The sequence below is a fragment of the Pteropus alecto genome, unplaced genomic scaffold (genome assembly GCF_000325575.1).
Source record: "Pteropus alecto unplaced genomic scaffold, ASM32557v1 scaffold71, whole genome shotgun sequence".
Taxonomy (NCBI): domain Eukaryota; kingdom Metazoa; phylum Chordata; class Mammalia; order Chiroptera; family Pteropodidae; genus Pteropus; species Pteropus alecto.
In genome coordinates, this window is record NW_006433024.1 from 498,935 (window position 1) to 514,759 (window position 15,825).

The window sequence follows — 15,825 nt, forward strand, 5'->3', positions numbered from 1 at the left end:
ATTCTCATCACAGCCTATAAGGCCCTGAATAACAGACCCTTGTTTTGTTTACCAGTCTCACTCTGGACCAAGCTTTATACTCTAACCGTGTTGATCTTTCAGTTCCTCAAAGATCTGTTCTTTCTTTTACAGAGCCTTTGCAGATAAGGAAACTAAAATCTAAAGAAGTTTGTATCTTTTCCAAGTTCACATAGATAGTAAGTGGGGTAGCTACTCAGAGTCCCAATAACCTAGAATACTACCTGACACATATGTGTTCAATAAATGTTTAAATTTATTGAATAGATGCAGGACATAATATCAGAATTGTGTTTGAAGACTGATTCTTAGTTGGAAGACAAAAGGACTTTTTTAAGCTGTATCCTCTCTCCCTTCCTTTCTCATTTAAATATCTAATAGGTACCTTAAACTTAACATGTCCAAGATTGAAACTGAACTTCTGAGTTCTACCCTACCGTCACCCACAAAAATAAAAAATAGATTTAAAAAATAGATGAAAAGTAGAATAAAACAGTATAATACATTTTTAAATAAATAAAAAGTAAACAACTCTGTTCCCTACCCTCAATCTTCCCTATATCAGTTGATCAGAAACTCCATCCTTTCAGTTACTCAAGTCAAAACCTTATAATCTTTTCTTGATAACTCTCTTTTTCTCATAATACTCCAGATTCATTTCTTTGAGAAATCCTCTTGGCTCTATCTCTAAAATAGATCCAGAACTGAATGCTTCTGGCCACCATTACTGCTGTAGTTGTGAGTTACTGTCACCTCTGGTCTGTATTTCTACAGGTATCTTATTTGGTCTTCCACCCTCATTTGGCTCTAAGCAGCCAAAGTGATCCAAAGTGCGACAAGTCGAATCATGTCACTCCTTGGCTCAGAACTTTCCAATGGCTCCTCATTTCACCAGAGGAAAAACCCATATCCTGACAGTGACCTCAGGGCCCCAAGGATCTGAGCCCTTCTCCTGCTTTCCTCCCTGCTGATCCCACACACCTACCTGCCATTCATGCTTCTGCCTTAGGCTTTTCCCTGCCTGTTCTCTCTGCCTAGAATGCTCTTCTGGAACCTCGATGTTCATAGGATGAAGTGCCTTTCTTAACAGCTTTTTAAAATGTCAGCTTCTCAGTGAGGTCTGCGCTCATCAACATTTTGTAAATTCTTTCTCCTCTTTGCCTATCTGTTTTTTTTTCTGTAGCACTTAACACCTTCTAACATTACATAATTTATTATGTCTACTGTCTTTCCATCCCATTAGAATATAAGGTTCACGAGGGAGCTTATTTTTGTTCACTAATGTACCCCAAGATCTAGAATATTGCCTAGCACATAATATTCGTTCAATAAATATTTGAGTTAATCTGTTGAACAAGTTTGTTGAATGAATCAAAGACTTTTTAAGCAGAACATGATGCGATCAGAGTTGTATTTGAATACTGATTCTCAGCTGAAGGACAGAAGGACCTTTTCAAGTTATAGCTTCTCTTCCTCTCTCACCAAGCCCTGCAAAGTAAGTATTCTCAACCTGTCCATAGACCATTTGCTGGGAGTGGGGGTGGAGAGGAGGTGTCTGGGATTGTGTGCTTAATTCAGATTCCTCATCTCAGACCTTCCAAGTCAGTGTCTGAGAAATGAGTTCTGGAATCCAGAATTTCTTCAGGTTCCCCAAATGATTCTTATGTGCACATGCTGTAGTTTGAGAATCATTTTTACTTAAAGAATCTTACTCCCATCATTCTATTTTGGCTTTTCCCTCAGGTACACGGTGTGAAAATTAAAAAATAAAGTTCGAGGATCAGTGTTTTTTAGCTAGACATCTTGGGTTTGAATCCTGGATCTACCAACAACAAGCTACTTTTATCTCTTTGGGCAAATGACTTAACTTCCCAGTGCCTCAGTTTCCTGATTTCTATTATGTAGATAATAATAGTATATACCTCCAAATGTTGTTATAAGGATTAAAAGTTAATAAATATGAAGTGCTTAGAATTGTAATTGGCTCAGAGTAAGTGCTCAATAAATGCTAGCTATTCAGACATCTTTGGAAAATATCAGACTACAGGGAGAGAGAAGCTAGTGAGTGGTAGGGAAATGTGCCACATTCATCCTTCTGTCCTCTGTGTTGTGTGTTCTGGGGCCAGGATTATGAAAACTACAATTGTCTTGCCAGCTAACTTTCTATTAAGTTCTGCCAGTAGACTGGAAAAAGGGGAGGAAGGGACTTAACTCCATTCTACTTGCTGGCTATTCTTCTGTGTTCAAACAACAGCCCTTCACCCTGACAGTGACAGTTGGAATCGGTGTCTAGCTTTTTCCAAAACAGCTCCTTTGTGCCCCCTTGGAAGCACCAGTAGTAACCAGGCGGGGCTCTCTCCTCAGAGACCTGACTCCTAGCCCCTGGGAGACCTCTCCTCAAGACATCTAAATTAGGATACCCTGATATCGTCTGTTTCCCCAGTTCCAGAGGTGGTAGCTACTTCTTGCAGTTATTATATCTGTGTTAAATCAAGATATTCCTTCTTGCTTTTTAAAAAATACCTGTTTAGCCAATTCCCTCTATTTTTTCTCTGTTTAAAAAAAAAAAAAAAAAACTAGTATAGTTTCTGTTTTGCTGACTGGACCCTGACAAATACAGAATGTTAGAGATAAGCTTTTAAATAATGGTCTAGGCAAGGAGAAATGAAGGCACAGAAGCGATCTGGCAGGTCCAGATCACTGATTGAATGTGGGAGGAAGAGGAGGAGGAATCAAAGATGACTTTGAAGTGTCGAACTGAGTGAATGAGAGGGTGGCGATGCTATTCTGAGAGGAAAACAGTGTGGAGAGACTAGGTGATGAGTTTAGTGGTTGGGGCCTATTATTTAAGGTTCTTGTCGGCTCTCTAGTGGGAAAGTCTAGAAGGCAGCTGCAAAGAGGCCAGGACGTGGATGAAAGTCATCCACTCAGATGGATGAGATTGTCAGAGGAGAGAGGTAGAAAAATGAAAAGAGGAGTTACTCTCCTGAAATGGGAAGATCAATTTCTAAAAGGACACCAAAAGTGACAACTAATACAAACAACAACGATGTAAAAAGAGAGGAGAGAAGGGCAGGGCCATGACTTTATGGAATATAGCTTTGCGGAACTGGAGAAGGTGGAGGGGCCGGGGAGGAGGCTGGGTAGGAGGATAATCAGAGAGTTCAGTGTCATAGAATTCAGGGAGAAGAATTAATATCACAGAGGAAGCAGTCAGTGTTCAGGAGCAAAGGAGAGGTTGAGAAGAACAACTGAGGAAAGACCAGGGTTTATAAGAGATGGGGTGGGGTAGGCTGGGGCTAAAGAGGGGACTTGGAAGCCGGATGCTGAGAGACTAAGGACTAAGTGGACTCTCGTGTTATAGCTTAGCTCTGGAAGAAGAGAAAGCCATAGCTTGGGGGTGAATAGCAAGGTTTTGTTTTTATTTTGTTTTAGAGCCAAGACAAACCCAATCATGTTTGTTGGGGCCAGGAAAATGTGACTGTTAGGCTATCTTGCCGTAATTTCATTTCTGTCCCCAAATATCTGTATAGTCACATCAGAGACAATACATTTGAATTGAATCAGTTGCAAAAATATTGAGCAAAATTCTGATGCTGCTCCCTGTGACTTAAAATGGACTGGATAGATGCTGAACAATGAGAAGCAGACTATCTATCTCAGATGTAACACATCCAGTATATTCAGGTGGGTATTAGGCAAGGGAATTAACGCGATAATAAACATCACCCAAATCTCTGTGGCTTAACACAACACAAGGCTGTTTCTCCCTCTTGTCACAGTCCATTTATCTGTTAACAGGTGTTCTTCCATGCAGGGACCCAAGCTTCTTCTCAACTAGTGGCCCCACTATTCCCTAGGGCCTCAGCGTCCACGGATATGGAGAGAATGGACTCTCCTGGAGGTCTTAGAGGTCAGGCTTCCATTAGCCGGCTCAGCCTGTGTCCCAGTGAGTGGTAACGGAGCGTGGGAAACACAGTGGCACAGTGCGCCTGGGAGCAGAGGAGAAACACAAAGGCTAACTAAGGTTCTTTCTTTGTTTTGGTTTTTCATTTCCAAGCTCCTTCACTCTAGTGGATAACAATCTCTTCTTTGAAATTCTAGCAGAATTTGCATTTAGTCCAGCCTACACTCTCTCCTAGTTCACTCACTCAACAAATGTTTATTAAGTGCCTACTATCTGGCCAGCCCTGTGAATGCAAGCATGCCACATTCTAACAAGGAGGCAGATGGGAATTCGAAATTTGAATGCAATGAGAGAAGTGCTATGTTAATTATATACTGGCTGTGGAAACACAGAGGTGGATTAATTCTCAGGTAGTTCAGCAGATTTTGCAAGAGATAGCATTTGACCTGTGACTAGATTAATAGGAGTTTACCAGGCTAAGGAGTCGGGTAGGAGGGTGAAGACGGAGGGTGTTCTATTGTCCAGACATTCCAGGCAAAAAGAACAGCATTGGCAAAAGCATGACGGGGTGAGGGTACTTGGCGTGTATGGAAAGATTCAGGTCTGAGTATAGGTGGAGCTTATATGGAAGAGATCGTCTGAAGCTAAATTGAAGGGTCAAGTCCAAGGCCAATTCATGAAAGTCCTTATGACATGCTGTTATGGGCCAAATTCTCTCTCTCTCTCTCTCCCCGCCCCCGGCCCCCAACACACACGTTGAAGTTCTAACCCCCAGACCTCAGAAAGTGACTGTGTTTGGAGAGAGTATCCTTACACAGGTAATTAAGTTAAAATGAGGTCATTCAAGTGCTCCCTGATCCAACATGACTGGTATCCTTGTAAGAAGAGGAAATTAGGACACAGACACACAGAGAGAGAAGACTATGGGAAGACACAGGGAGAAGACGGTCATCTACAAGCCAAGGAGAGAAGCCTCACAAGAAAGAACTCTGTTGACATCTTGATCTCAGACATCTAGCCTCTGGAACTGAGAAAACATCATTTCTGTTGTGTAAGCCACACAATCCCTGGTACTTTGTTATGGAAGCCGTAGCAGACTAATAAACATACCCAAGAATAGGAAAGGAGGAGATGTATTCTAGAAACATTTTAGAGTCAGAATCAAGGAGGCTTGGAGAGTGAGACAAGGAAGGATGAGAGAGGGCAAAGCTAAGGGTGACTGAAGTGTTTAGCTTCCGTCTCCTGGATGGGTGGATGGTGGGGCTAGTAATTGTGAAATGCAGTTGAGGACGAGAAGGTTGCATGCATTATCTGTTAGTCATGTCACATGTGTGTCTTATTCCTTTACAAGCCTGGAAGTCTCTAGTGTAGGGTCCTACCTAGTCAAGGGCCAATGTAGTCTATTGCTTTCAAATTTAGCGCAGGTTAAAGCAGACTTGGTTTAGTTAGTTCAGTTTATCACTGGTATTATTAATTGTTGAATTAACAATGATAGGGTCTCTTAAAAAGCTCTGGTAAAATGTTAACAAATTAAAAATACATTGTTCTGTCTACGGCCATTCCACCCTGAGCACGCCTGATCCCATCTGATCTTGGAAGCTAAGCAGGGTTGGGCCTGGTTAGCAATTGGATGGGAGACCACCTAGGAAGACCAGGTGCTGTAGGCATAAAAATTAAAAAAAAAAAAAAATACATTGTTCTATGCTTCCTGCCCCGGAGCATGCAAAATATACATCCTCAGGCTGTTTTAGTGGAACTCAGTGGTGGAATTATCCCAGCGAGAGCCTCTGAACAAGTAAAGCATCTGTCTTTGCTATCTTTTGGAAAGTGAATGGGACACCACCTCTGCTGGATATATTTTTTTTTTCCTGAACCATTCTATTAATGCCATTCAAGTAGAGAAAATAATCAGAGGTAATTGCATTTCCAGTATAAAAAATAAATAAGTACTGAAGTCAGTGCAGGGCCATGGCTGTGACAGCCTGGAAGCAGCCCTGAATAAATGCTCATTTTAAAGAAAGCATTCTTGGGACTTGGAGTATAAAGAAAACGTGGTTTAGTCGAGTGCATCTTAATTTACATCAATAGATATTTGTTTGCATTTACTCCAAGGAATTCAGAATTACATGGTGGTGGGAGAAACACTGTGCTTGATAAAAGCAGAGGCTGGAGAAAACCCACGTGTTCGGGATGCTGAGAACTTGCTGAGGAGGCAGAGGGACAGTTTTAATTGGCTGCATTTCATTTGTGAGGCTGACAGTCTGATGTAAGGGACGTTTTAAGAAAATTGCTGAATCCCGGAGAATCGTTCTAGAAGAAAAGAAAATCATCCTCCTGTCGTCGAGAACACATGCAAACCCCACATTTGATTGCCATTTCTGAGTTTTCATGAAATGTGTAATATTGCAAAGCCTGTGATAGGACAAAAGGATCAGCTCTTCAGCGGTTTTATTAGTTTTGATTTTCCTTTTAGAATTTGCTACTGTGTTGTCTGTTTCCTCTGGGACCCCCTGTTTTCTTCTCCATCAGTAATAACTAGAAAGAAGTTCAGCCGACAGATTCTGGAAGACTGTTTTCCTTTGCCCCTATTTCCTCCTCATTCCTCCCCCAGGTGACACTGGAATTATTATTTTCTTTGCGGCTAGTTTTTCGAACTATGTATTTTATGAAAACTTCTGTTAGGAAGAAAATATCCAGAGACTCCCTAGGTACCGATAAAACATTAATTTATTGCCTCTCCCACCCCGGGTATCGTAAATAATAAAGCATTTGTTACAGATTAAACTTTAACAATTTTCTTCCAAAGGTCTCTTCTAGCTTTGGGTAAAGACCATGGTCACTTCTGAAGAGAAATGCTGTCCAACTACCAACGAGAGGATGTTTGGGGAGGGGTGTCATCTGGGCAGGATTACTTGGAAAATGCTTTAGGCCGATGAAAGATCTGAGAAATGGTGTACTTTTCACTCTTTCTTTTCCACTTGTTGTGTAAGGCCTCCGAACCCAATACCTGTAGGGCCAAAATTTTTGGCATAGCAAACTGTGAACGAAAAGAGGGCAAGGGGAGAGAGAAGGGGTTGGTTAGCACCATTATTTCAGTTCCTTCTGTCTGAATATAGTCCTTTCACCTGTGAGAGGCATTCTCTTGATAAATGTATTTATAAGTTAACTTGTAAGTAAATGGAACTATAATTATTTTAGATCATCTAATAAAAATTGTTAATACTTTTTACACTTCACTGTGTTCACAGACATTTTCTCATTTGAGTCAGCATAATCGGGCCCCAGTTGTCTGGCTCAGCCTCATCTTCCACTGCCTCCTGCCTCTCTCTAGGCACACAGAATGACGTACAGGTCCCGGCATGAACCATGATGCCCTGGCTTTGGTGCTTTTGCATTCACTGCTTCCTGTTTCTGGAATGCCCCTTCCCAAACCCACATTCATCCTTCAAGACCTAGGGGAAGCTTGTCTTCTAAGAAGCCTTCTCTCACACACCAGGCCGATCACTTATTATTGTATGCTACTGCATTGCTTATGGTCCTCTACTAGAGCTTTTTTCACTTGGAAATGCAATTATTTGACTGCATGTTGATCTCCCTGCTGGCTGCAGCAATATTTTAGGGTTTTAAGGCCTATGAATGCTGAGAACACTCTCGTAACTTCTACTTCGAGGAGAAGGAAACCATTAGTTCCCATTCTGTTTCATTATAGGAAAAGCTTGGCAACTTACAGACTGAGTTAGTAATGTTCTCTGGCCCCTCTCTTGTTATACGCCTCACCGCACTCCAACACACACACTTGGAGATCATGAATTGCTATCACTAAGTGAAAGGGTGGGAGGACCTCACTGAGAACCAGAATAGGCCTAGGAGAGGCTCTGAGGTTAAGGACACACTGCCTTGATCCTAATGCATCCCTTCCTTTTTGTATCATCAGGAAAGAGCTGAGCCTCTGCTACCTCTTCACGAGACAAAGAGATCACGATGCCCCTAGGGGCACAGCTGCAAGGACCAGAATGAAAACCCGCTTGTTGGTTCTATCTCTGTGATCAGTAAGTGATGTGCAACATCAGCAAGGAATGTCAGGAAGGAAAGAAGTGGGGGTGGGGAGGCAGGAAGGTCTTGATGAACTGAAGGGAGGCCAAACTGGATTCTTCCTCCCCCAAGTCACCCCTATCTACCGTTCAGATGGACAGAGGGTATTTGGGTTTTCGGAAGAGAATGCAGTGCTGTTTGTCCAGGCCTGTGCTCTCTTCCAGGACCAGAATCGCGACAAGAACCCTTCTCTTCTCTCCTCTGCACAGGCACCCAGCTGCCCTGAACCACCGAGTGAGCATTGCAAGCATCGGGTCCTGCCACAAGCTCCAATGGAGAAGAACAGAGCTCAGTCAGGCAGGAGATTTCTTTCCCTTAGGCGGTTTTGCTCCCCATCCTGAGAGCCCAAACCCTTCTCGGGCTGAGCAGCCATGCCTCCTGGCAGACACAAGCCTCTTGGCATGGATGCAACTTCTCCTCCCAAAGACCCTTGGGAAAATGTCTCTATGGAGCATCTGGAACCACTCACCTTTGCAATAAAGTTCCCCATCTTTGTCAGTAACATTCGTTGACTCTAGACTTTTCCCACAGATGGCACAGCGAAAACAGGTCTTGTGCCAAGGCTGAGGAGCACAGGAGAGCAGGAGAGTTACATGGTTAATATGGTGGACAGCAAATTCTATTTCCATGTTAAGTCCCCTGACCAACAGCGTATAAAGGAGCGCCACAGTCCTCGCCATTCATGTACCTGATAGGCCCCCAAATAATTTCTCCAGGGATTTGAAGAAAATAAGATGCTATGGATTTGGCCAGCAATTCTTCAAACCCCTAAAAATAAACTTATCAAAGTGATTTCTATAAGGCAGTTACCCAAGTAATTCAATCTCGTGTTAACTCTGTATTTTCGGCAGAAAAGAGTTGCACAGCTCAGGTCATCCAGATGATTGCCTGCCTTCTGCACATCTGCAAGTCTACAAGGCACAGCCTAGGGGTACTCAAATGTCTTCAAATGGCCAGTCTTGGGCTGGAGACTGGCCTCATATTTGGTCAGACACTTTTCCACGGCCCTTCCCCCGCTTATTTAGTATAAGCCAGGCCTAAATCCTTTGGTGAATACCCTCACTTCAGGCCTGAAACTAGAACTCATAAAAGTAAGTGTGCATAACTGTCTCAGACATTTGCTGACTCCCCAGATTGGCAAGACATTTGCAAGTGAGGATGCTTCTTAATGCTGTGAGGCATTTGCTCTATCCATCGGTGGTGATGCCAGCAGCAGACTGAGTTATGTAGTGGTGACACCTTTCTGGAAGGATTGCAGACACTGAAGGGCAGTGGGGGTGGCGGGGGGCCGCTTGTGCACCTCTGTATCTCCAGAACTTCTAGATAGGTGTCTTCCACCTAGTTAGATAATTCTTTTTACACTGAATTCAGCAGTTCTCATTTCCAAGAGCATTGCAGGTGATAGTCACAGCCCAGGAAAACGGGCGAGGATGGATGGCTTCTAAATTGGTCACTCGGAGTTAAGAGAATAAACGATCTGACTCCCACCCATCTGCAGTTTCTACTTTCTTCTCTCATTCCTCCTAGTTGTTCTACTGGAGATGAGCAAATCCCATTTGGCTCATATAGAAGTCCTTACCTTGCCACCTCCCATCACCTTTTCAGCAGCATAGACTGACTTTCCACATCGAGGGCACTTCTCTGACTCCCCGAACTTTGCAGTGAACTTGGAAGGGTTGCTGGTGGTGGCTGAGCGTGCTGCCTTTGGGGACCTGATGGAAATAGACAAATGAATGAAACCTATAGATCACCCTTGGCAGACAGTACTAGCTGTGTGACCTTGAGCAAGTTCCTTAACTTCTCTGTGCTTCAGACTCCTCATCTGGAGGAGAAATGGGGATAATCTCAATGCCTTCCTCACAGAGTTGAGAGGTTTAAATGAGGTGACATGAGTAAAGCACTTAGAATAGTGCCTGCCTGGCATGTAGTAAGGGCTAATATATGGTAGCTATAATTTATTTTAAACTTTTCTGTTGTAAAGCACTTAGCAAGTGTTCCATGTATGTTAGCTTATATTATTGTCATTGTCATTATTGTGTCATTATTATTGCTATGACAGTTTAGGTTTTTCTGTAGCACCTTAAAGCCCACTGGTCTGCTTTCTGAAATAAATTGTGAAAATATGGTAGGGCAAGATAGAATCTTGACAGTTGATACTAAACAAACCATAGTCCAATGAGCTGATGCATTCCTGGTCTCCGTGTGAGCAATGTCCAAGATAGAGGCACAATAACAGCTCCTGTGTTTCCATATATTTTGGTGTTTCCATGCCCATTTATCACTTGAGTCTCACCCTAACCTCTAAAGTAGGCATGACTAGTTGGAGGAAAGTCAAAGGGGCAACTGCCCAAGGTCAGGCAGCTCATAACTGAAGGAGCTGGGGTGAAACTGAGGTCTCCAGACTCTTGTTCCTCTTCGTGCAGCATCATAAGAAAGCCCTACCATAGAAGAGTAAGCTTTGGGTAATGCATGGCAGATAATGAAGTTGGAATCATCTTTCTTCTTTGAACAGAGTTCCAGTTGGGATTGAGTAATGAGAAAAATTAAAGTGACTAATCACATATCCCTGCACTTTTTTCAGGCTCTACCATGTGCTCCTCTCTCAAGAAGGGGCCAGATGACTCTTTAGATGATCTAATTTCTCTTTGGGACACTGCCTTAGTTGGGTTGAGCCTTTCTGTCCTGTCCCGTTACAGAGCTGAGCCTGGATACCAGCTGGCCAGACAGCAGCTGCAGGTGAGTAGCTGTCAGTCTATGCTCAGTCCTGGGCTGGAGGTTAGCGTGATCTTCAAGATTGGTAGAACAGATTGGTAGATGGAGGAGGCATGGTGTAATATTCCAGTTTCCTTAAGATAATGTCGGGGGATCCTCAGCACCATATTGGCACTAGGCAGCCAAGAAGACCCCTAGAACAGTCATAATTGATTGTTTATTCCTGAGGCACACAGCCCATCTCTGCAGACCTACTTCGCCTGTGATGTGGCCAGTAGTCATCTTACAACCTAAGGTAAGAAATCTTTCAGTGACAAGTACACAGCAAATGGCCATTGCTTCCCTGCCATATTTATATGATTTACACAGACATGTTCAAAGGGAAGAAAAGAGATTCCACGAAGTTTTGCAAAGGTCAAACAATGGAACATCTGTGCATTTTGGGTTTTCTCTTGACATGCAAACCAAAGGCCACGATATAAAAGTAATTGCCCATTTGAGAGGCAGATAATTTAAAGAGAATCTTCAGAGAGATGGCACATTGTTAAAACTTGGTGAGACTGGCTATTCCTATTGTCAGCAAGTCAACAATAGAGTCTATTCTCCCACTTCCAGAAAACGTTGCTATGGGAACACAATGAACAATCTTGGTAACTGGGGTTTTACCAGGCTGGGAGAAGTGCGACAGTAACTCACTGTTGGAACTGGAGGCCCAGATGTTCACCCGTATCGGTGCTGAGGCAGCCGGCGCCTTGTCCATACCCGATTCCTTTGGGGCCGTATCTGCGCCCATAGCAGACCTTACAGTAGATCTCGGACTCGTGTGCTGCGACCGTGGTGCTATCAAGAGCCTTCCTGCAGGCCACTGCCAAAGAAAGGAAGGTCAGGGGCATGGGCTTAGATTCCTCCCCTCTTCCCTTCAGTGCCACACCCAGGGCCAAGAGACCCAGCCTGAAGGGCCCTTCAGCCAAGAACACAAATTTGATTCCTGATCAGGACATCTGTCTTGGGTTGTAGATTCCATGTCAGTTGTTATTTCACAGATGAGAAAATGGGGGCACAGAGAATGGAAACGTGTCCAGTGGTCTCTCAGCTAGAAAGACGTGGAATTTGAACTAAGTGTATGGTTTCGGACCAGCTAAGAATATTGTCTCTCAATCGGAAGAACCCAAATTTCTTAGTGTTTTACCCTAAATGACATCAGGGAAGTGTATGTGTGCATGTGTGTGTAAGGAGTAAGGGGCCGAGGCAAGAGAGGAACTTATTTTTTTTTTAGTCATCTCAAAATCAGGATTGAGCAGTTTCTCTACTTATCATGGCCTTTGAAGAGCACAGTAATATTCCAGGTGACAGTTTCCACTGAGGCAACTACTTATGATCCAGTTCTGGAAACAAGGAGGTGGTGATGGGGGTAGACCTGCCTCAAGAGCCTTAGGCTTATATTGGCTCAAGCCTCCTGGTCATTGTACATTATCTAATGTAAAGTGTCCCCCATAATGAAAAGTGTGTAAGACAAGTCTCTATTTTTCCAAAGAGAAGATTTATAGATTTCTTTTGCCAATTTGAAAATAACTTTTAAAGATGTAAATGAAAGTGTCAAATGACTACTTATAATATTTAATTTAATAATATAAATCAATCATATGTCAATTTGGAGGTGTTATGTTTTTCTAATCTCACACAAATTCAGGAAACAATTATATTCAAATTCTTTCTCTGCATCTTTAGCATCTCATCTCCCTCATCACCAGAGTGTCTTTTTGAGACAGCTGGCCCAGCTCTCCAGAGCAACTCATCTCCATTCTGTCAGCATGAGAGGCAGCCCTTTTTGCACCTGAGTAGGAGGCTGTCACCTGGCAATTGTATCTCAATAAGAAATTTTTATTAGCATAACATTAGGACAGCTTTTAAAAAATAAGTAGGATTTCCACAACTTAATAACTTGTTGAACTGCTTTGTAACAGTGATCTTTCAAAGCTGTGTATGGTGATGCGCAGCGCTTATAATAGTGAGGTCATATTTCCAGGAATAAGAATATATGTGCATTTAATCTTTTTTGCCTCCTTTTTTTCTTTTAAACCTCTTCCATCCAAGTGACCTCTGTATTATACAGTGGTCCCCAACCTTTTTGGCACCAGGAACCGGTCGATTCTCCTATGAGAATCTAATGCCTGATGATCTGCGGTGGAGCTGAGGTGGTGATGCTAGTGCTGGGGAGTGGCTGCGAATACAGATGAAGCTTCACTCGCTCAGCCACTGCTCACCTCCGGCTTTGTGGCCCGGTTCCTAATAGGCCAGAGAGTGGTCCTCAGCCTGGGGGTTGGGGACCGCTGCTCTATAAGCAATTCACCATTGAAGGAGGTTGCTTAAGGCTAATATGCCCTCTTTAAATGGTATTTTATTTAAGAAAAAAAAAGTAATTGAATAGGAAAGTGGGAGTGGAAGATAAGGATACAGATGAGATGGGATTGGCCAGAGGTTGGTGGTTGCGTGGCTGGGGACACAGGCATATGGAAGTTCATTAAACAATTACATCAGTGTTGTGTGTCTTAAAACTCTGTTAAAATTTTTTTTTAATTAATAAAAAAGTAACCGAGAGACTATCTTATAGCACAAGAGAGTTTATAAGGCTTCGAAAATAAGGGAAACCCCTTTTTTGAGGACTGATTCTTGGGGAAAAAAAATGCCTTCTATTTGGGCACGTAAAGTATATACACCTGTCTCCACCCTTCTTGTTGCTATCAGTTATCAATCTCCAAGCAATTTTCCAAATACTCATAGATGTTCTTGACTCAGAGTTCCTTAAGAGTAAGATTTTTATCTTAATATCTCCAGAACATAGCATGGAGGCTGGCCCAGAATTAATCCTTTGTAGACATTTGTTGAATGAATGAAGGAATGAGTAAGTGGATGGAATGCATGCACGCATGTGTGAATGAAGATTAGTGACTTGTCCACAACTATCCAGTCGTAAGTTGCAGAGCCATAACTGGCTTCAGATCCTTTGACTCCTACTCCTATGCTCATACCCATCACTCCAAGACTGCTTATGCCCTATCATGCCCTGGCCAATTCTAGAGCCACATTCTGGCTTCTGACCAACGTTCATACACAGGCACAGTAGAGCTGTACCTAATGTAAAGTGTCCCCCATAATGCAAAGCATATAAGACAAGCCACTCGCCTGCCACATGTTGTGCTGTAAACACATAATGCACACTGAATTTCAAATACTTAATACAAACAAAAAAAGAATAGAATATATTTTGTTAATAATTTGTATATTGATTACCCATTGAAATTATAATTTTTTAATATATTAGGTTAAATGTTTTAAAACCAATTTTACCTGTTTCTTGGTACCATTTAAAATATTGTTATTAGAAAATTTTAATTTATATGTGTGTCTTGCATTATATTTTATTTGGACAGCACTGGTAGGGAGGATTAAGATTTGTCTAAAAATTAGACAAACACTGGCCAGAGGACAGGCTTAGGTAGACTCTGCTCTCTGAATCCTATTTTTGTCAGGTGTAGGGTGGCCTGTGGACAGGCACGTCTTGTGATGATAATATTTAAAAAGTGTACTTCTCTCTAGGATCCTTCTACCACTTTAGAAACTTATGCTGCTCAGATCTCCATCCCAGCTACGAGTTCTAAGGAAGATATCACAAGTTTAAGGGGAATGTACCACCAAATGTTCAAATTCCTTCTTCCGTGGCTCTATTAAACAGGGCATCTTCCCGCTGTCTGGGAAAGACAAAATGCTCCTTACCGTGAGAAGCTTCCCTACCATTTTCTGTTCCCACTCAGGTATCAAAGTTGATCAAAGGAGAATAAAAGCCTAGAGGGCTGGATTTCCATATCAAAAACTCTGGTTTTCTTCTTGTAACAACCTGTATAGTACATATAACCAGCTCTATTTTATAGATGGAGAAATCGAGGCTTGATAGAGAAATGACTTGCCCAAGATCCCACAGTATATGGCAGACCCCAGACTCAAACTCTAGTCATTTTTACTTCAATTTCAGTGTTCTTTCCAATATTCCTCACTCCCATTCTTTATAAAGGACATTAGCTTTTGGACAAAAGCCAGAGGGATATGGAATAAATTCTCAAGCAATGACTTCTGGATAATAATAATAATGAATCTGATTAATGTGTCCAATGATTTAAAAATAATTACCCATTACTAAAACCCAAAGCGTTAGTGAATCTGCCAACCAAATCACTCCAGCCTTTTCCCTAGTTCTTTGATGATAATTATGTTTGCTGTGGGAGGTAAGGGATAATGGAAACTCCTGCAGCAGATAAAACATTACTATTTCTGGCAGCTTAAGGATGCAGTGTCTCTTGCCCTAACAGATGGAGCCCAACCCTTGAAGTTCTGTTTGAAACAGTTTGGGGCAGTGTGATGCCTTGTGGCCACTGGACTGAGGCATGGAGGTGGGTGAGGGACTGTGTGGGGAGGAGGGTCTGCTAAATGTCTGGTAAAGCTAACACTTAAGCCAGACTTACTGAAGGGAGGCAAAGAAGGTAAGTGGCCTTCTCCCAAACAGGGCTAGCTACTAAGAAACTCCAGAATGCAAAGATGTCAGAGTCTCTGGACTGGGAATATGAAGATATAGGTTCTACTCCTGACTCTGCTGCAGATGCTTGTGACCTGGACTCAATGATAAGAAATGAGTCGTCTAAGTCATATGAGTCATGCGGAGCCACACTTCCAGGTGAGCACAGGGTCTTAAAGTTCCTCCAGTTTTAATGTCTGTGAATCTATGCCTGGTGGATGATGGTCAAGATCCCTTTGTCAAGTTACTGCTGCTCAGGTCCTAGAACTCTTCCCTTTCTGACTCTTACAGAATTGGCACATGTTGCCCTTTGCCCCCTTCCTGACCCCTCCCCCCACCCCGGATAGTCTGACACAGGTTCTTAGGAAAAGCCGGTTGCAGCTGACTTCAGTGACAGCTGGCCAGTGGGAAAGGTACCTAGGGCCAGATCCATCCTGGCTTCAGATAAGTAACAGCTGTCTTTCTCTGCCAAGTCACACTTTGTAAATGTCGCCACTGCGTTAAAGTTTTTACCACTGAGAACAACGTT

General features: G+C 42.7%; 1 protein-coding gene and 1 pseudogene across 1 annotated transcript in view; one reads left to right on the plus strand and one right to left on the minus strand.

The window, feature by feature from the left end:
- The first annotated feature begins 5,473 nt into the window (after nucleotides 1-5,473).
- LOC112476723 lies at nucleotides 5,474-5,592 on the plus strand (annotated as a pseudogene).
- A 1,048-nt stretch (nucleotides 5,593-6,640) lies between these two features.
- Nucleotides 6,641-15,825, minus strand: part of CSRP3 (cysteine and glycine rich protein 3) — an 18,544-nt gene continuing 9,359 nt past the window's right edge. Inside the window, exons 3-6 of the mRNA XM_006907966.1 lie at nucleotides 11,426-11,594; nucleotides 9,597-9,729; nucleotides 8,487-8,580; nucleotides 6,641-6,962 (exon numbers count right to left, since the gene is read on the minus strand). Of these exons, the coding sequence (XP_006908028.1) occupies nucleotides 6,886-6,962; nucleotides 8,487-8,580; nucleotides 9,597-9,729; nucleotides 11,426-11,594 (473 nt within the window). The 3' untranslated portion in view covers nucleotides 6,641-6,885. The remainder of the gene's footprint in view (nucleotides 6,963-8,486; nucleotides 8,581-9,596; nucleotides 9,730-11,425; nucleotides 11,595-15,825) is intronic.